General features: G+C 39.2%; 1 protein-coding gene across 4 annotated transcripts in view; it reads right to left on the bottom strand.

Moving 5' to 3' along the window:
* RPA1 (replication protein A1) overlaps positions 1-20,413 on the bottom strand; it is a 53,320-nt gene that overhangs the window by 27,353 nt on the left and 5,554 nt on the right. Inside the window, exons 1-5 of one of the 4 annotated variants that reach the window (XM_027130611.1) lie at positions 14,494-14,513; positions 12,351-12,401; positions 10,815-10,893; positions 10,061-10,169; positions 1,717-1,805 (exon numbers count right to left, since the gene is read on the bottom strand). In XM_027130611.1, the coding sequence (XP_026986412.1) occupies positions 1,717-1,805; positions 10,061-10,169; positions 10,815-10,893; positions 12,351-12,401; positions 14,494-14,502 (337 nt within the window). In that variant the 5' untranslated portion in view covers positions 14,503-14,513. Of the gene's footprint in view, positions 1-1,716; positions 1,806-2,390; positions 2,575-10,060; positions 10,170-10,814; positions 10,894-12,350; positions 12,402-14,493; positions 14,514-20,413 lie in introns of those variants that run through there. The other 3 variants (XM_027130610.1, XM_027130612.1, XM_027130613.1) reach the window with 3 other exon arrangements.

The raw sequence follows: 20,413 nt of genomic DNA, 5'->3' as shown, positions 1-20,413 counted from the left end.
CAGAGTAGGAAGCACCAGGAATCTCTCTCTCAACCTAGACTACAACTGCCCTGGCAGAATTCGTCTGTTATAACTACTTTGAATTCAGAAGTCTGTAGAAGGCTTGCAACTTCAAAGGAAGGCTTGGTTGGTGAATTTCCACCAATACCAGCCCTTAGCACAGTAACAGCTACCCATTCCCCACCCCTCAGCCACGTGGCACACAGCAGTGGACCTGTTCCTGGAGCAGCCTGCACACAGTTTCTGGAACTGAGGTGGGCAGAAAGGACCCTGTCCTCCATATACTGGGGATCTGTGCTGTGAATGCTGCTTCTGATCACAGAGGTGGAAAGAGACAGTGACCACTGCGGTTGCTTCCTCCAGTGTTGCAAGCCCTAAGCCCTCTGATGCAGTGCCTTCCAGGGATTTAAAGGGCTGGCACTCTTTCTTCCCATTTCATTTTTCTCTTCTTCCCATTTCATTTTTCTCTTCTTCCCCTTTTGGGAGACCGACATTAAAGACTAAGATATTCAAAATAACTGCTAGAGGGGCTGGAGGTCGAACTAATCACCAATGATTCAATCAATCATGCCCAAGTAAGGAAGCCTCCATAAAAACCCCAAAGGGCAGGATTTGGGGAGCCTCTGTTGGTGAACACATGAAGGTCCAAGGCAGATGGCACACCCTGAGGGCATGGAAGCTCTGCACCCCTTTCCCCATACCTCGCCTTATGCCTGCCCTTCTACCTCACTGTTACTGAGTTATAGCCTTTGTAATAAACCGGTAATCTAGTAAGTAAATTGTTTCTCTGAGTTCTGTGAGCCACTCTAGCAAATCACTCTAATTGAACCTGAGGAGGGAGTTGTAGGAAGCTACAATTTATAGCTAGCTGGTCAGAAGCACAGATAACAACCTGGACTTACTTTTTTATTTTTTTTAAATTTTATTTATTTATTTTTGGCTGCATTGGGTCTTTGTTGCTGCACGCGGGCTTTCTCTAGCTGCGGCGCACAGGGGCTACTCTTCGCTGCGGTGCGCGGGCTTCTCATTGCAGTGGCTTCTCTTGTTGTGGAGCACGGGCTCTAGAGACGTAGACTTCAGTAGTTGCGGAGTGTGGGCTCAGTAGTTGTGGCTTGTGGGCTCTAGAGCACAGGCTCAGCAGTTGTGGCGCACGGGCTTAGTTGCACCGCGGCATGTGGGATCTTCCCGGACCAGGGCTCGAACCTGTGTCCCCTGCATTGACAGGTGGATTCTTAACTACTGCGCCACCAGGGAAGTCCCAGCCTGGACTCTGGACTGAAAGGGAGCGGGTGTGAGGGGTGGAGGCAGTCCAGTGGAACTGAGCCCTTACCCTGTGAAATCTGAGGCTAACTCCAGGTAGCTAGTGTCAGAACTAAATTGAATTGTAGGAGACCCAGCTGGTGTCCACAGAGAACTGGAGAACTGCTTATCAGGGGGAAGAAAAAAAACCCCATACATTTGGTCACAGAAGAGCCAGAAGTATGTATGACTGTTGTGTGTAGAGAAAAACAGAGGAGAGGTTTTCCTTTACAGAGTCCTACCATCATTTCTTCAGTATTGAAAAAAAAGAAAAACAATGAAAGAATAACCTGGTCACTAGACTCCCAAATCACTAGTTTTAGTAAGAGTAACAAATCAAACTATATCAAAAGGAAGAATTCCGAATCTATGAAGAGGTATTCAACTGAGTGCTACAACCTGTAAAAAACATTTTACCTTCATTATAGGGCACTGGATTGCCAATCTTTAATCCAACTTCTTCACCTGATTTCAAAACTTCTAACTCCATCAAAATAATCACTTTCCTACAAAGGCAAACAAATAGAAACATGTTAGAAAAAATAAACTCAGAAGCCCTTCAAACGACAAGCTACTTAAAAAGCTTCCCCCAATAATCACTGTGATACAACTATTTCCCTTTGTCAATTGTTTTTCATTACTGAATAACTTGAGAAACATATGATATCAATTCCTACATAAACATTTCCCTTAATCTTTCATTGTATCATTATCAAGGGCTTTTATGATTGCAGGGTTTTCATTTCCCAGCTAGTTCCTTAATTAAAATGCAGTGTCCTTACTACATACTGTATCTTCAAGGAGCAAATGATGTGGTAAGAATTTAGATTACTAAACCCAAGAATATGTGGCACAAGAGATGATCTGTTTTCAGAAACATATACTTTGCTGAACAATTACCTTTTCCCAGTGAAAACCATGACTACAGATATTTTTTAATTGTGATTACTATTAACTAAGAACTTCCAATTCTTTGTCCATCTTTAATTCTGATTAAAATCTTTCAATAACTTCTCAAGGACCTTTGGCCAAAAGTTAAAAGCCTTTTCACACAGCCTACAAGGCTCTGTGAGGTCTGGCCTCGCACTAACCTCTCCAGCTCATCTCGCGCCGTTTCCCCGTGGTGCTCTGCTCTCCACCATCTGTTTCCTTCCAGCTCTTGGTGTACATTCCGCTCTCTCCTGCCACAAGGCCTCTGTACACGCCGCTTTCTGATTGTGATGGTCTCTCATTCTGCCTCATCTAATATTCAGACGCTTCCTTAATCTTTGGTTTAGATCAGTTTTCTGTTATACTCCTTTCTACAGCCATCACTTCTTTCCTTCAGGTCACTTCTCTCAGGTTTAATTAATATATATTGGCATATAATTATTAATATTTGGGTTAATTATGGTCATTATTTGATTATTTACTCACATATGATATATTTTAGTTGTATATTCATTATTTATTATCTATTTCTCTTACTAAACTGCACTTTCAGTAATGGCAGGTATCCTCCAGCGTCTACTGTAGCAACTGGTCCACAGTCGTTGCTCAATACGTGCTTGAACAAGAATGTCACAATCACGCTCGTATTTTAAAGAGGACTGCAATATGAAGGAATCTGAGGGGAACACAACTGGAGGCAGGGGGAACAACAGAAGGAAGAACTGACGGGGCCTGAATTAGCACAGTTGAGACGGACATTAAATATAGTAGATGGGAAATTCAATTCCCTGGTAGTCCAGTGGTTAGGACTCCATGCTTCCACTGGAGGGAGGACAGGTTTGATTCCTGGTCAGGGAACTAAGATCCTGCATGCCGCACAGTGCAGCCAAAAGGAAAAAAAAAAAAGAGTAGATGGTCTGGAGCAATTATTTAAGCAATAATAGGCCCAACCTCATTGTGATGGAGTCTTTAAATGGTCTGACTGCTGTAGTTTGGATTTTCACATGCAATTGATCAATTTGTGCTACCTTTATCAAGTTTTCGTAACAAGGTTATATTACTTCAATAAAATAAGCTTGAAACTATCTGTTTCTGAATATTACATACAGATTCACTATAAAAACTCTCATAGATATTTAGTGGTATTTTAACTACCTTCCGAAAGTATCCAAATTTTGGATAACATAGAAAAATGGAAGGCTTATTATCATTTAGCATTACCTTAATACCAAAACCTAAGAAAAAACCCACTAAAAAAACCCACTAATTTTATTTTGTAATATACATACGTCCTAACTGAAATATCAGCAAGAAGAATCCAGCGGCATATCAGAAGAATACACCAATATCAACTTACAGAAAACACAGATGACAAGGACACATTACAACTTTATAAAGATACAACCAGCAAAATCCAGACTATGGGAAACCGTGCATGAGGATGAAGTACAAATGACCTGGTTTCTTCAACAAACAAACACTAAGGGAGGAAAAAAGATATGCAGGAGGAACCTAGATTCATAGAGACTTAAAAGAACTATCAACCTACTGCAGTGAGAACTTTACTTTGGATTCTGATACAGACAAATTAATTACACACACACACAAATAGTTGGAAACTGAACAGTGACAGAGTATTTGATATTTTAGGTGTAAAAATGGAATTTTTAAAAAAGAATTACTACCTTTTAAAGATATATACTAAAATATTTGTGGAGGAAATATATCCGAGATTTGCTTCAAAATCATAGAGGAGGGTAGATGTGGAAGGCATTTAGATAAAACAAGATTGGATATCAAGTGATAATCTGAAGATGGATAACAGGATATATAGGGATTCACATACCATATTCTTGAATGGACTGAGTATCAAATACTATGTAAATTTACTGCAGTTCTTTGTATTCCGACAGGACTTTTGTTTTTTTTTTTTTGATACTTGAAAGAATATGGAAGAAGAATAATAAGTACGGAAGAATAAATATAGAAAAACTACCAGGTGGGCTTCCCTGGTGGTGCAGTGATTAAGAATCTGCCTGCCAATCAATGCAGGGGACACACGTTCGCGCCCTGGTGTGGGAAGATCCCACATGCCGCGGAGCAACTAAGCCCGTGCACCACAACTACTGAGCCTGCGTTCTAGAACCCGCGAGCCACAACTACTTAGCCTGCATGCTGCAACTACCGTGCGCCTAGAGCCCGTGCTCCACAACAAGAGAAGCCACCACAATGAGAAACCTGAGCACCACAACTAAGAGTAGCCTCCACTCGCCGCAACTAGAGAAAGCCTGCGCACAGCAACAAAGACCCAACACAGCCAAAAATAAACTAAAAAAAGAAAAAAAAAAGAAAGGAAAACTACGAAGAAAATTTGGGGGGAGAAAAAAGTAAAGGAAGACATCGTCTGTAAGTTACTAAAATATTCTACAGATGATACTTTACCTGGAAACACTATGGCAGATGTAATTATCTGTGTTGATGAAGATGTGGAGAAACTGGAACCCTCATACATTGCTAGAGGGAATGTAAATTACTGTAGCCACTCTGGAAAATAGTCTGGCAGTTCCTCAAAAATTTAATCGTAAAGTTACCATTTGACACACAATTCTACTCCTAGATATATATAAAATAAACGGAAACATGTCCACACAAAAACTTGTACGCGAACGTCTACAGCATTATTCATAATAGCGAAAAGGTGGAAACAACCCTAACGTCCAAACAACTAGATAAACAAAATGTGACATATCTATACAATGGAATACTATTTGGCCATAAAAAGGAATGACGTACTGACACGTGGTACAACATGAACCTTGAAAATATCATGCTTAGTAAGAGGCCAGCCACAAGGGACCACATATTATATGACTTCATTTATAAGAAATGTCCAGAATAAGCAAATCCTATAGAGACAGAAAGCAGATTAGTGGTTGTCTAGGGCTGGGGAGGATAGGGAGTTTGGGGGTGATATCTAAAGGGTATAGGGTTTATTTGGAGGGCAATAAAATATTCTAAAATTAATTGTGGTAATGGCTGCACAACTCTGAATATAGTAAAAACTATTTTACACTTTAAACAGATGAACTGTATGGTATATGGACTATATCTCAAGATGTCACCAAAAAAAAAAAAAAAGAAAGAAAAAACAAACTCTGGCACTGACACAAGACTAGACAAGCAGATCAAAGGAAAAGATGGCAAACAGAACAGAGTCAGATAAATGGAATACTAGTCTCTCTTTACCTCTTTTTGTCACCAACCATCAACCCTCCACATAGCTATCAAAATAATCTCTTGGAAACTTTAAAAAACTTAAATCAAATTGTACCAATACTCCCCTGCTCGAAAGCCTGTAGCTTCCCATCACACTTAGAATAAAATAAGCTCCTTACTTCCATGGAAGCTTGGAAGCTTCCACTTCCAAGCTCCTTAAGTCTTCCATGATATGGACTAACCATTTGGGAAAAATTAAGCAAATTCCTCCTTCGTACCCTATATCAAAGTAAACCTCATATCAAATCACTACATTGTACACCTGAAACTAATACAATACTCTCAATCAACTATACTTCAATAAAAAACAAAAATCAAAACCTTAAATAACTTAAAATAATCCCACTGCTTTTAAAACTAAAAAAAAAAAACCTCAGATGAACCAAAATCTATTTTAAAAAATCCACAGAATGTCTGAAGAACTAAGAAGTATTTTTAAATAACCCAGTCAGGAAGCTTCCTAAGCAAAATACAAAATTCAGAAGCCATAAAGAAAAAAATTGACAAAATTGACTAAACTTTTAAAAAATTCTTTAATTCCACATCACAAGACACCATAAACAGTCTATAAAGGTAGACGACAAGGTCTAATAAAGAATTAGCGAACAAAGAATTGATCTCCCTGATTTACAAAGCGCATCCTCCACATCTCCCTGAACACACACACGCAAAGGACAAAGTGTATCATCAAAAGCTCTTCAGAGAAGAAGTAGGAAGAGTAAGTATATGAAAAGACACTTGACCTCACTAACAGGGGAATTTATTATTTTATATATCTATTGTTTTCCTTTTATAATACAGAGATTTAAGTTAAAATAATGATGACTGGCAACTATTTTTTTAAAATCAGTAATATCTGCTATGTTGACAAGGTTAAGGGGAAACAAGTATTTTTCCCCCTAAAAACAGGTTTATTGAACACATACCATAAAATTTATCCTTTAAAAGTATAATTCAGTGGTTTTTAGTATATTTACAGAACTGTGCAAGCATCACCACTACCTGACTTCAGAACATTTCTACCACCCCAAAAAAGAAACCCTGTGCTCCACGGCGGTCACTCTCCATTCCCCCACCACTGGAAACCACGAATCTAATTTCTGTCTGTGTATCTGCCTATTCAGAAACAGGTACTCTTACACAAGGCTCGTGAGTATGTTAATTGGTATACTTTCTACAACAGACGTCCTTTGATCCCCACAACTCCTAAGAAATAACAGCATGAGCACGTAAAGATAAATGGACAAAGATGACTGCTAAAGCCCTGTTGGGAATAAACCTAAATGACCATCAAACCTAACTGACCAGGGCTTCCCTGGTGGCGCAGTGGGACACGGGTTCGAGCCCTGGTCTGGGAAGATCCCACATGCTGCGGAGCAACTAGGCCCGTGAGCCACAACTGCTGAGCCTATGCGTCTGGAGCTTGTGCTCCGCAACGAGAGAGGCCGCGACAGTGAGAGGCCCGCGCACCGCGATGAAGAGTGGCCCCCGCTCGCCGCAACTAGAGAAAGCCCTCGCACAGAAACAAAGACCCAACACAGCCATAAATAAATAAATAAATTAAATAAATTTTAAAAAACCTAACTGACCATCAAGGTAAGGAATAAACATGGTCGTACACACACAGGTTCTGAGCAGAGGCAGGAAGGAACACACGGCATGTAGCCATGCTGAGGCGGTGAAATAAGGCAAAGCTCACAGGAGTGGAACTCCACCCTAGACTGCAGTGAATGGAGCTCAAGGTTTAGTATTCAACCACAGCAAAGCTCTCCACCCTCCCCTATACCATGCCCTAGAGGAGAGAAAAGTGGCTAGAAAGCACCACTCAAGCACTCCAAGGTAGCCTGAAGTGGAAGATAACAGGTCCCAAGTGGGAAGGTTGGCAAGGGGATGTACCTAGACTAGACTATGTCAGAGCAAATGAAGTCTGGACAGAACTGTCCACATTAAGCATGAACAAGATAAAAAGAAATAACATAGCAACAATGTAACACACAACAGTGTATAAAAATAAAAGGAACAGAAGAGGCAGAGACAATTAACAATCCCACCTAGAGGAAAGCATAAGCCAAGAAAGGGAATACTTCGCAAGTGTGGTGTACAAAATAAGACTAAGAATTCAATAAAAGTCAAAAGATGAGATGAAACAAGAGATTGAGAGGAAAAGGGCGCTTGAAAAGTTAAGGAAAAAACAGAACAAAAGCAGTATCATTATACATCTAATACTTAAACTATAAACATCAAGGAACAGAACAGAGAAAGCTAAAAACTGAACTATAATACATAATATGTTGGAAAATCTTAAATGAATCCAATGCATGCATTAGAAAAAAGACTAGAGCAAACTGGAGACATACATGGAGAACAAAGTTATCCTGGAACTCAAATGAAACAGAAACATAAGTAAAAACTGGAACTCAAATGAAACAGAAAAGATCATTAAGGAATAACAGAACAGTCTCATCAAAAAGAAAGAGCTAACTCCTAACTGCAGACTGAAAGGGCACCATGCACCGGCGGGGGGAAAAAAAAGGAAACCACTGACATTTGAGACATAGCCTGGTTAAGTTACTGAACTTGAAACATAAAGAATTCTTCCATCTAATCCACAGAATCCATTCAAGTTTCATAAGTTGTCTTAATGATATGCTTAATAGCAATAGGATCCAGTTCAGGATCACTTGTTATATTTAATTATATCTCTTTAGACTCCATGAATCTGGAAGGACTCTTTTACTTTTATGCTTGAAATTTGAAAATCAGTTATTTTATAGAATGTCCCTCAATTTACCTGAGGCTTCCTCATCATTAGATACAGATTATGCATCTTTGGCAAGAATATAATAGTACTGATGCAATGTTCTTCCCACTGTATCCTACCAGGTAATACATGACTTCTGTTTGTCCCATTACTGGTAATGTTAACGTCAATCATTGGAATAAGGTGCTGTCTGCCAGCTTTCTCCACTGTAAAGTTGCTTCTTTTCCTTTTACAATTAATAATTATGCTCTGGGGAGGTACTTTTACCCTATAAATAACTTGTTTATAACAAATAACTTGTTCCTCCATCAAATTTTTACCACTTGTTTCAGCATCTGTGGTAGGCTAAATGACCACCCCCAACCAAAAGATATTCAAGTCCTAATCCCTGGAACCTATGAATGTTACCTTATATAGCAAAAAGGGACTTTGCAGATGTGATTAAACTAAGGATTGAAGTGGCAATTTTATCCCAGATTATCCGATGGGCCTTAAAAGCAACCACATATCCTTCTAAGAAGGAGGCAGAGGCAGACCTGGCATAGACAGAGAAGAGGTAATGTGACCATGGAAGAAGGGATTGGAGTGATGCAGCCGTAAGCCAAGGAATGCTAGCAACCACCAGAAGCTGGAAGAGGCAAGGAATGGATTCTCCCAGAGATCTCCCAGAAGGAGCCGGGCCATGCCGACACCGTGATCTCAGCCCGGTGAAACTGACTTCAACTTCTAACTTCCAGGGAAAATAATTTCTGTTGTTCTAAACCACCAAATTTGCAGTAATTTGTTACGGCAGCCACAGGAAACTTATATAGCACCTATTAATGTTTCCTGCCTGAATTAATACTATGACGGTTGCCAAATGGTGATTTTCTAATCCCATCAATCCATTTACATTTTTAGATGGCATTCTATTGTAAGAAAAAGCTTTCTGTTCCACCCCCCGTATTCATTTATTCAGTATGGACTTATGAATTCTTATTTTATTCAGTAGGTTGCAGTCTGTTACTATTTATTTACTTATTTACTTTTAATTATTTAATTAATTAATTATTTATTTGGCTGCGCAGTGTCTTAGTTGTGGCAGGCGGGATCTTCGTTGCCGCGTGAAGGATCTTCGTTCCGGCATGAGGATCTTTCAGTTGCAGCATGCGGCATCTAGTTCCCTGACCAGGGATCGAACCCACGCCCCCTGCATTGGGAGTGCAAAGTCTTAACCAGTGGACCACTGGGGAGTCCCTATTTTTATTTTGACTTTTAAATTGCCCTAGATTTGGCAAATATGACTCTGCTAGCCAACAAAAAACGTCATATTTCAGCAGTGGTTAATCAGGTGTGAATAACAGTTCTGTTCACCACTGTATCTCTAGCATGTAGCATCTTGTAGGTACTTAGCATACTCTGTCGGCTGAAGAAAGTGTTTACTATGAAAGATTCAAGACCGCCAAAAGGGCAGTGTTACATAATTAATTATATCTTCTTTTGCCCTAATAAGTGATCCCATTTCATTAAAAGATACTTAAAAAGAGACTCCTAAAATCAGTGCTGCTGAAGAGATTAGAAATGAGATTTCTGAATTCGGCTTTAATTTCCTGCTGGGAAATTTCCAGTTCAGTTCCATATTTTTCTCCTTTTGGTGCCGCATTTTAGTTGCCTGAGTTCAGAACTCAATAGTTGTAAATTCTTAGCTGAAAGCTTTTCGACTTCTAATTGAATTTTGGCATCCAATGAACTTGTCTGTTCAAAAATTAGTCCCAATATACAACACAATAGAACAGAAAAAAAGATACCACATACCTTCCATCTCTCAGAGTGTTCACAATAAATCGGGTAATCTGGCAAATACAGTTGCTAGACAATCGTTCTTCCTCAACAAGACGGTTCAACTGTGTTGCCAACATGAAAGCTGAAAAGCACAGAGATTACTTCAGTCTCTAAAACATTTCAGTCATGACAATCTAAAAGCTGATCACACCTGTACCATTAAAGAAAAACAATGCCTTAAATATTAAAACTACTCAGATTCTGCATAGTGAAAAACAGTATTAATTTGCTGTGCATTAAACAGCTGCTGCTACTCTGAAATTAAGTATTTCTTAAAGTGCCCCAAATCATCTTTTCCGTCATTCAGGTTTCATGACAAAGACTAAAAAATCTTTTCTAGGTCCTTCACCTTGTGACTAGAGACAGTAAGTATATACTCTGCAAATTCTCTCCTTTCTCCCTGTAAAGCTTCCAGCACAGAAATAAAACCCCAAAAAGACAAGTATAGGACAGCTAACCAATCATATTCACTAAATGTCAATATCATCCTAAGGGAAATTAATCAAAGAAAGCACAGAGCACCAGTTAGACAAAATTAAGCCAAGTGGCAGCTTTCCACTCGACCCAGTCTATTGTTAGAATGCTCTCTGCCAGCTGCAATTCTGTCCCTCCGAAGGCAGAGCCAAGCCAATGGAGACTTCTGGAATGCTCCAATTACTGCAATCAAAGTCTTGGGTGCGCTTTTATTATTTAAATATAAATTCCTAGATTTATACATCATACGTACAAGACAGAGTATTCAATCCATCACTCATAAGCACTCGATAACGGGGTGGATTATTCCCTGTAGCAATGGGACGGATGTTCTAGGAGAGAAAACATGATTCATTAGCCAGGCTGTCTGCTCAGTCCCCAGGGATCAGTAAACTTAAGTGGCAGGAGAGTGCATTCGCCATTAGTTCAACACAACTGAGAACTGCTTGCCCACTCTCGACACCTAAATCCAAGTAAAAGAAAATTGGATTTGATGATTCTCCCACCAACCTCTCTCTACTAACATTATTAAACATAACATAAACAAGAATAAAATAGGTTGCCAATACTCTTCTGTTCTCTCTCCCTTAACTCAAACTTGATTGAAAATTAATTTAAAAAAACATACAATAAGGCACCTAATATATGTATGGTACTATGTAGGAAACATGATAAAAATACAAAATGGAAGAAAAAATCCTTGCCCTGAAGAGGCTTATAACTGGGGTGGAGACGGAGGCAGAGAGACATAGCAGAGGTGTGCACATAATGACAAGACATTTATTCCAGCTTAAAGGAAATCAGAGGCAGCTTTCTGAAGAAAATGAAATACGGAAACAGCCTTAAGATGACTGGCAGGGAGGGACTTCCCTGGTGGCACAGTGGTTAAGAATCCGCCTGCCAATGCAGCGGACACGGGTTCAAGCGCTGGTCCGGAAGGATCCCACATGCTGGGAAGCGACTAAGCCCGTGCGCCACAACTACTGAGTCTGCGCTCTAGGCCCCACAAGCCACAACTATTGAGCCTGTGTGCCACAACTACTGAAGCCCACACACCTAGAGCCCATGCTCCGCAACAAGAGAAGCCACCGCAATGAGAAGCCCGTGCACTGCAACTAGAGAAAGCCCGCAGGCAGCAACGAAGACCCACCGCAGCCAAAAGTTAATAAACTTTTAAAAAATAAAATAAAATAAAATAATAAAACTGGGAATGTTTGCCTTTAAAAAAAAGAAAAAAAGATGACTGGCAGGGAGTTTGGGAGTAACAGGGAGACAGACCATCAGGCTTACTGACTCACAATCTGCAAGTATGATCCAGGATTCCGCTCCTATTGATTTGTAAAATTCTCACTAAAATTTGAGAACCCCTTAAATGAATGATAGGGTTAATGAAGAATTTTAAGCAGACAAGTTCCTGTCAGGTAGATCTCTCCAGAGGCCACATGTAAGGCAGATCTGAGCAAGAAAAACCCCAGGGCAGAAAGACAACCAAGGAGGCAGAAGTACTGATGTGCAGCGCTACAGTATCCACCAACTGTGGAAAGAACAGAAAGGCCAAGCCTCAAATGTGAACCTCCAAAGGTCAAACTCTGGCTGACGCAACATTAAAAGTAAAGCCTGGTTCCTCTCTCAGAGTTACAACACGGACTGGACTATTTTTGTGATGATGAAGAGAATTTTGTCAAGTGGACACACTTCCTGAAGTGGACTGTATGTCCTCTATCAAATGTAATTTATAATTATATGTAAGTTTAAAAAACGTTTGACATAAAAATATGTAGGTACTCACAATGACTTGGAGAATGGGTTTTATGACTGTAACTCCCTGTTGCATTATGGCCTGAAAAAGTAAAAACAGATGCTTATGAGACAGGCACTCAAATCATGATTAAAACTTGACATATTTTTAATTTGGTGTCTGGAATAAACCACAGATGACATTATTAAAAGACCCTTTTCAGAGCTTATCATTTGCAAATCTACTTTAAGTTTTATCACTCTGGACAAATCATAAAATCGTAAAAGTGGGATTCATACTTACCAACAAGGATACTACATCTAAAAAGCTGGCATCGCGTATGTACTCATTATTCATAATAGCACATTTATTTTCCTACACTGCCCATTAATAGGGAATCAAACAAGTAAGTACAGCAAATCCTTAAAACAGAATATTATGCAGCCTTAAGAAGATATTTCTAGGGACTTCCCTGGTGGTGCAGTGGTTAAGAATCCACCTGCCAATGCAGCGGACACAGGTTTGAGCCCTGGTCCAGGAAGATTCCACACGCAGCGGAGCATCTAAGGCTGCAAGCCACAACTACTGAGCCTGCACGCCACAACAACTGAAGCCCACGTGCTACAACTACTGAAGCCCGTGCGCCTAGAGCCCATGTTCCGCAACAAGAGAAGAAGAGAAGCCACTGCAATGAGAAGCCCGTGCACCGCAATGAAGAGTAGCCCCAGCTCGCCCCAACTAGAGAAAGCCTGCACGCAGCAACAAAGACCCAACGCAGCCCAGAAAAGAAAAAAAAGATGTTTCTATACCACTGGTTGCCTCTTGTGAGAGGAATTGGTGCTGCGGGACATGTGTGGGAGGCAGACCTTGCACTACATCCTCTTTTATACTTTTTGAATGTTAAATCTCACGACTCTATTAGCAATTATAAAAATAATTTCTAACAAAAGCAAAATAACTATTAATCAGGCTTTTAGTTCGTTTTCAAAAAGGCATCATTTAAAGGTAACCATCAGAAAAACTAGCTAGCTAAAACTCGTTGTCTGACGCCTGCTTTTGCCCATGCTGAAATAAGTGATACCAGACTAGCTCTTCCAACCATAAACTAAAAACTGGACAAAAATATAAAAACTGTTTTCAAATACCAGGCAACAGGTAGAACAAGACTGTGATCCCTGAAAGGAAAACAAATGAGTTTCTGCAGAGAGGCACTTTTGGACCATAGCACAGGGAAGGGAACCCAAAAAGAATACAGCAGTCCTGTTGAGCACAGATCAGTTTGGGGAGGTGCGTTATCTGGACTTCCTGGATGCAGAGTACCCGACAGGAGGGAGCTACATAGAGAAAGAGCTTCAATAACCTATGCAGGGGTTCCCTTGAGTTTTTGGCTGAATTCTAAGTTGTGCATACACAGGATGAGGTGCCACAGACCAGGTAAAGATTAGAGAGATACAAGCTGAAAAATTACTGGCGCTCACCCAGGCTAGAATACATTTGAGTTCCAATTAGCCATTTGAGTGGAGAGAACTCAATAAACACCTGGTGCATTCAGTAGAAACCCCAGAAAGGCCATGCTTTAGAAATAGACTAAACTATCCCCAAAGTAAAAGCTACTCTAGACCCACTACAGTCTCAAAGGGCTCAGCTGATCTGCAAGTAAGTTAACAGTCTGCCAGAACAACTCAATATTCTCTATACACATAATCTAGACACTGAACAACGTATTGTTCTTAATGTCCATTGCCATCTGGGGTCCCAAGACCTTTTCAGAGGGTACATAAGTTGAAAACTATTTTCATCATAATAAACAAGCTTTTGTCCTTCTCACTCTCATTCATTCAATACAATGAAAAACTGGCTGAAGGACTAATAAAACTATACTATTACCACTTATGAATGTCTACTGGATGAAAAATCAGTAATAGAAATCACAGCAGTTCCACTTTCTAATAATAAAGCAACTTGTTGAATTAAAGAACAAGATACATCATGAAGACTGAGTTAATATCTCTTCCGCAGAATTCTACTTTTGCCTTATGAATGGATGAATGGATAGATGTGGCTGGACTGGCTGCTTTGCTTGTGTTCATCTCCTATCAGTACCAACCAATCATCTAGTAAGATCTTCTTTCATGTGAATGCTTGACGACAAACACAGACTATGCTGAAATATTCCAAGTGTTGAATCACTTACAAAACTCATGGTTTATCCTGAAACAGCTGTGTTGACATTTGCACTGATGGTGCAAAGCAGTGGTAGGTAAAACTACTGGTGCCTTAGCCGAGTTACTATAGTAGTAGTCACTGTATTCTTCACTGCCCTGAACACACTGGGGAGGGGAGTTTCACTAAAAAAGAAAAGAAAAGAAAAGAAAAGAAACTTGAAGAAATAAAATTATTACATTAAATCGTAACCTTGAGGACAAAAAAATTTTAATATTCTATGCAACCATACAGAAAGTATGCCAAAGTGCTTCTGCTGAAGTATGGCTGCGGCCTTGAGGAAAAGCACTGCTACAACTGTTCGAGCTGCAAGTTGAACCGGCCGTTTTTTCGTCACGGAACGTCATTTTAACTTGAAAGGGCAAACGACAAACTGTGGTTATTCAGACTTGGGAATTTAGTGGATATCTTCTCAAAAATAAAGTGAGACAATTAACTGTATTTGTTGCCAATGATAAAAGAGTTTTCTAATGAAAATCAGGACTTTTGAAAACTTGTATTCACCAGCTTCCTAATACTTACTGACTTTTCTTAATTAAATCAGTAATGATGTTAATAAGCATGAATTTTTGTCATATAACAAAATATATCAACATTTGGAAGATCTGTAAAATGCAATGAACCGATATTTTCCAAATGACCGAAACATGGCGTTACAGATAATGCATAGGTAGAAGATCTATTCAAAATGGAAGACCGGCCAAATCTACATTCCAACTGACGTTTAAGAAACTACCATTTGTTGAGTTTTGATACAGTGTTAAAGGAAACCTGATTTTCTATTCAAAACACTTCTGACACCAAATGTGTGGGTTTTCCACATGAAACAATTCTCTGCAGACACCAACTGGGCGTCTCACAAGTCAACTTAATTTTGACACTAACTACCCAGAATTAGAGTAGACCCCACAGGTTAAGGGCTCAGTCCCACAAGACTGTCCAAGTGCCCACTTCATACACTAATCTCAAGTAGTGGGTCCCCAGGTGACCCAGTTTACACTTGTTTGACTTGGCTACAAATTGTGGGGACTTCCTGGGAGTCCCTCACAGAACTCAGGGAAACACTTTACTTAGTATTACTGGTATATTATAAGAGATAGTTAAAAGGATACAAATGAAAATCAGATGGAGAGGCACATAAGACAGGGTCTGGATGCCCAAGCACAGGAGATTCTGTTCCTGTGGAGTCTGGGGGTGTGCCCCCTCCCAGCACGGAGATGTGTTCACCAAACTAGAAGCCCTCTGCATTTGGTCGTTTAGGGATTTTTCTGGAGGCCTCATTACATAGGCATGATTGATTAAATTGTTGGCTATTGGTGATTAGCTCAGTCTCCAGCCTCTATCCTGTGGGGTGAGGTGTAGAGCAGAAAGTTCCAACCCTTTAATCACATGATTGGTTCCTGGCAATCAACCCCTACCCTGAAGCTACCCTGGAGCCCACCAAGAGTTACCTCATTAAACCTCAGGTATGGCTGAAAGGGGCTTATCGTAAATAACAAAAAAAGCTCCTCCCACCCTATCACTCAGGAAATTCCAAGGGTTTCAGGAGTTCTGTGTACCAAAAACTGGACAAAGACCAAACATATATTTCTTATTATGTTACAAGGATCAGCGAAGAAGCCTGAAAAAGGCTATTAAAATACTCCTCCTTTTTCCAACAACATATTTGAAGCCAGATTTCCTCCATATAGTTCGACCAAAAAAACCATATATCCATATACTGAACGCAGGAGCTGGTATGAAAATCTAGCTGTCACGTCTTCTAGTAAGCCAGATATTAAAGCAATGTGCAAAAATGTAAAACAATGTCACTTTTCTATTTGTTTTGAACTATATAACGGTTTTTCCTAAAACATGTTATTTATGTTAACAGATGAGTTTATTGCTATTTTAAATGAATAAATATTTTTAAAATATCTGTTATAATTTCAAATATGGTAAGGGAGATATAACCCACAAAAACAAAAGCTTTGGGGGGGGCATTCAGTGACTGTTTACAAATGAAAGGTATTCTAAAATCAAAACATTTGAGAACCACTGTTTTGGACCAAACATTTGTGTCCTGTCGCCACCTCCCAATTCATATGTTGACGTTCTAACCCTCAGTGTGAGAGTATCAAGAGATGGGGTCTTTCAAGGCAACTACTTTCAGATGAGGTCATGAGGGTGGAGCCACCATAATGAGATTACTGTCCTTATGAAAAGAGGGACTTCCCTGGCAGTCCAGTGGTTGAGACTCTGCGCTTCCACTTCAGGGGGCACGGCTCGATCCCTGGTCACGCAACTAAGATCTTGAATGCCACGAAGTGCAGCCAGAAAAAAAAAAAGAGAGGAAGAGACACCAGAACTCACTCTCTCCCGACACAAAGAAGAGGTCATGTGAGCACAGTGAGATGGTAGCTGCAAGCCAGGAAGACAGCCCTCACCCAGAACTAAATCTGCTGGTGCCTTGATGGATTTCTCAGCCTCTAGAATTGTGAGAAATAAATCTGCTGTTTACATCACCTAGTCTATGGTATTTTGTTATAGTAGTCCAAGCTAGGATGTGTTGCCTTAAAACAATCATTAAAACATAAAGCATCGCTAATAAGCCAACAGTGGAAATAAATTTTAATCATAAAAAATACTCAAATAATCCAAAAGTCAGGAAAAGTTAAAAAATAGAAAAAGAATAGATGGGACAAATAAAAAAACAAGCAGCAAAAGGAAAACTTAAACCCAAACTTGTAATTATATTAAGTGTAAATGGTTCAAGTACTCCAATTAAATGGAAGAAATTATTGTAATGAATAAGAAAGACCCAGCTATTTGCTTTGTACAAGAAACGCACTTCAAATATAAAAAGGCAAATTAAAAATAAAATACTGGAAAAAGATGTATCATTAAAAGCAGGCAAAGTAGACTTCAGGACAAGGAATATTACCCGGGATAAAAAAGGACATTTCATAATAATAGGGTTGATTCCTAAAGGAGACACAATGGGGACTTCCCTGGCGGTCCAGTGGTTAAGACTCCGCACTTCCACTGCAGGGGGCATGGGTTCAATCCCCAGTCAGGGAACTAAGATCCACATGCTGCACAACACGGCCAAAAAAAAAAAAAAAAGACACAATGATAAATGTGGTCACCTAACCACAGGGTTTCAAAATATATGACGGAAAAACTGACAAAATGAAAAGGAGAAATAGACAAATCCACTATTATAATTGGTGGTTTCAACATTCTTCTCTCAGTAATTGACAGGGCAAATAGACCAAAAAATATAGAATTAAGAATATAGAAAACTTAAACTATCAGTAAACTTGACCTAATTAGATCATCTAACAACTGCAAAATACACATTCTTTTAAGTGTACCTGGAACATTTTCATCAAGATAGTGCATATACTGGGCAGTAAAACAAATCTCAATAAATGTTGAAAAGTTGAATTCATACAGAGTACGTTATTTGACCACACTACAATTAAACTAGAAATTAATAACAATATGATATCTAGAAAATCTCCAAATACTTGGAAGTTAAACAACAACCTTCTAAATAAACCATCTGTTGAAGAAGAAATCACAAGAGAAATTAGAAAGTTATTAACAGAATGAAAATTAAAATACAATCTGTCTAAATTTGTGGGATGTACCTAGAGCAATGCTTAGAAGGGAAAATACAGCTTTAAATGCTCCCATCAGAGAAGAAAAAAGCTCCCAAGTCAATTATCTAAGATTCCACCAAAAGGAGCCAGAAAAAGAATAAATTAAATCCAAGTACACAGGAGGAAAGAAATAATAAAAGAGCAAAAATCAATGAAATAGAAAATTGATAAATAATAGGAAAAACACAATTGAACCAAAAGCTGGTTCTTTGAAAAGATCAATAAAATTGATAAACTTCTAGCTAGTCTGGTCAAGAAAAAGAAAACACACATTCTCAATACCAGGAATGAAAAAGGCATCACTATAAATCATACATATATAAAACTTTATATATATTTATATAATAAGGGAATATCAGGAAATTTATGAAACAACTTAGATTAAATGGATAAGTCCCTTAAAAAAACCCACAGATTATCAAAACTACATAAAAATACAGAAAATCTAGATAATTCTACATCTATTAAAGAAATTAAATTTATAATTTAAAATATTCCAAAAGAGAAAACTCTAGGTCCAGATGGCTTTACTGGTAAATTCTATCTAACACTGAATGACAAAAAACACCAATCCTGCATAAATTATTTCAGGAGATAGAAGAGAACACTTTACAATTCATTGTATGATGCTAGCTTTACTCTGATAGAAAAAACACAGTCATTGTAAGAAAGAAAAATTACAGATCTATATATCACTCATCAATAAAGATGTAAAAATCCTCAACAAAATATCAGTAAATCAACTATAGCACTATATAAAATGTATATAATATGTCATGACTATGTGAGGTTTATTCCAAGAAGGCAAGGTTTACTCAACATTCAAAAATCTATTATTGGGCTTCCCTGGTGGCACAGTGGTTGAGAGTCCGCCTGCCGATGCAGGGGACGCAGGTTCGTGCCCCGGTCCGGGAGGATCCCGCATGCCGCGGAGCGGCTGGGCCCATGAGCCATGGCCGCTGAGCCTGCGCGTCCGGAGCCTGTGCTCCGCAGCGGGAGAGGCCCACGTACCGAAAAAAAAAAAAAAAAAATCTATTATTGTAGTCTGTCACATTAACAGAATAAACAAGAAAAACCACAACCATCTCAATAGATGCAGAAAAAGCATTTGACAAAATTCACCATTTATTCATTATAAAAAGTCTCAGCAAATTAGGAATAGAAGATAGGGTTAAACTGATAGCAGGCATCTACCAAAAAATCTAATTACCAATCACACTTAATGGCAAAAGACTGAATGACTTCCCCTAAGATCAGGAACAAGGCAAGGACATAACTCTCATCACTTTTATTAAATATGGCAGTAGAGCTCCTAACTAATGCAACAAGACGAGAAAAAGAAATAAGGGCATAGGGACTTCCCTGGTGGTCCAGTGGGTAAGATTCTGAGCTCCCATTGAAGGGGGCCCGGGTTTGATCCCTGGTCGGGGAACTAGATCCCACCTGCATGCCACAACTAAGAGCCCACATGCCGCAACTAAGAGTCCACATACCACAACGAAGATTCCATGTGCCACAACTAAGACCTGGCACAGCCTAAATAAATAAATAGATAAATAAATATTTTTTTAAAATATATTTTAGGGCTTCCCTGGTGGCGCAGTGGTTGAGAGTCCGCCTGCCGATGCAGGGGACACAGGTTCGCTCCCCGGTCCGGAAAGATCCCACATGCCGCGGAGCAGGTGGGCCCATGAGCCATGGCCGCTGAGCCTGCACGTCCAGAGACTGTGCTCCGCAACAGGAGAGGCCACAACAGTGAGAGGCCCGCGTACGGCAAAAAAAAAAAAATATATATATATATATATGTATATTTTTAAAAAGAAATAAAGGCATAAAGATTGAAAAGTAAATAATAAAACTGTCTTTATGTGCAGATAGTCATGTATGTAGAAAATCCTAAGGCATCTACAAAAAGCTACTAAGTCAATTTACCGAGTTTTCAGGATACAAGGTTAATATGCAAAAATCAACTGTATTTTTATATACTGCCAATTAACAACTGGAAAATGAAATTTTTAAAAATACCATTTTAATATCATTAAAAAAACCTAAGTCTAACAATACATATGTAAGATTTGCATACTGAAAACTACAAAACCCTGAGAGAAATTAAAGAAAACCTAAGTAAATGAGAGATATAGCATGTCCATGGTTTGAAAGATTCAATGTCTGTAAGAAGCCAACTGATCCCAAATTGATCTATAAATGTAATGTACTATCAATCAAAATCCCATCAGGCTTTAT

This window comes from Aethalodelphis obliquidens, unplaced genomic scaffold (genome assembly GCF_003676395.1).
Source record: "Aethalodelphis obliquidens isolate GAN/ISIS:26980383/991018 unplaced genomic scaffold, ASM367639v1 scaffold38, whole genome shotgun sequence".
NCBI classification, from domain to species: domain Eukaryota; kingdom Metazoa; phylum Chordata; class Mammalia; order Artiodactyla; family Delphinidae; genus Aethalodelphis; species Aethalodelphis obliquidens.
Note: the sequence above shows the minus strand (reverse complement) of the source record. Positions and strands in the feature narration are given on the sequence as shown.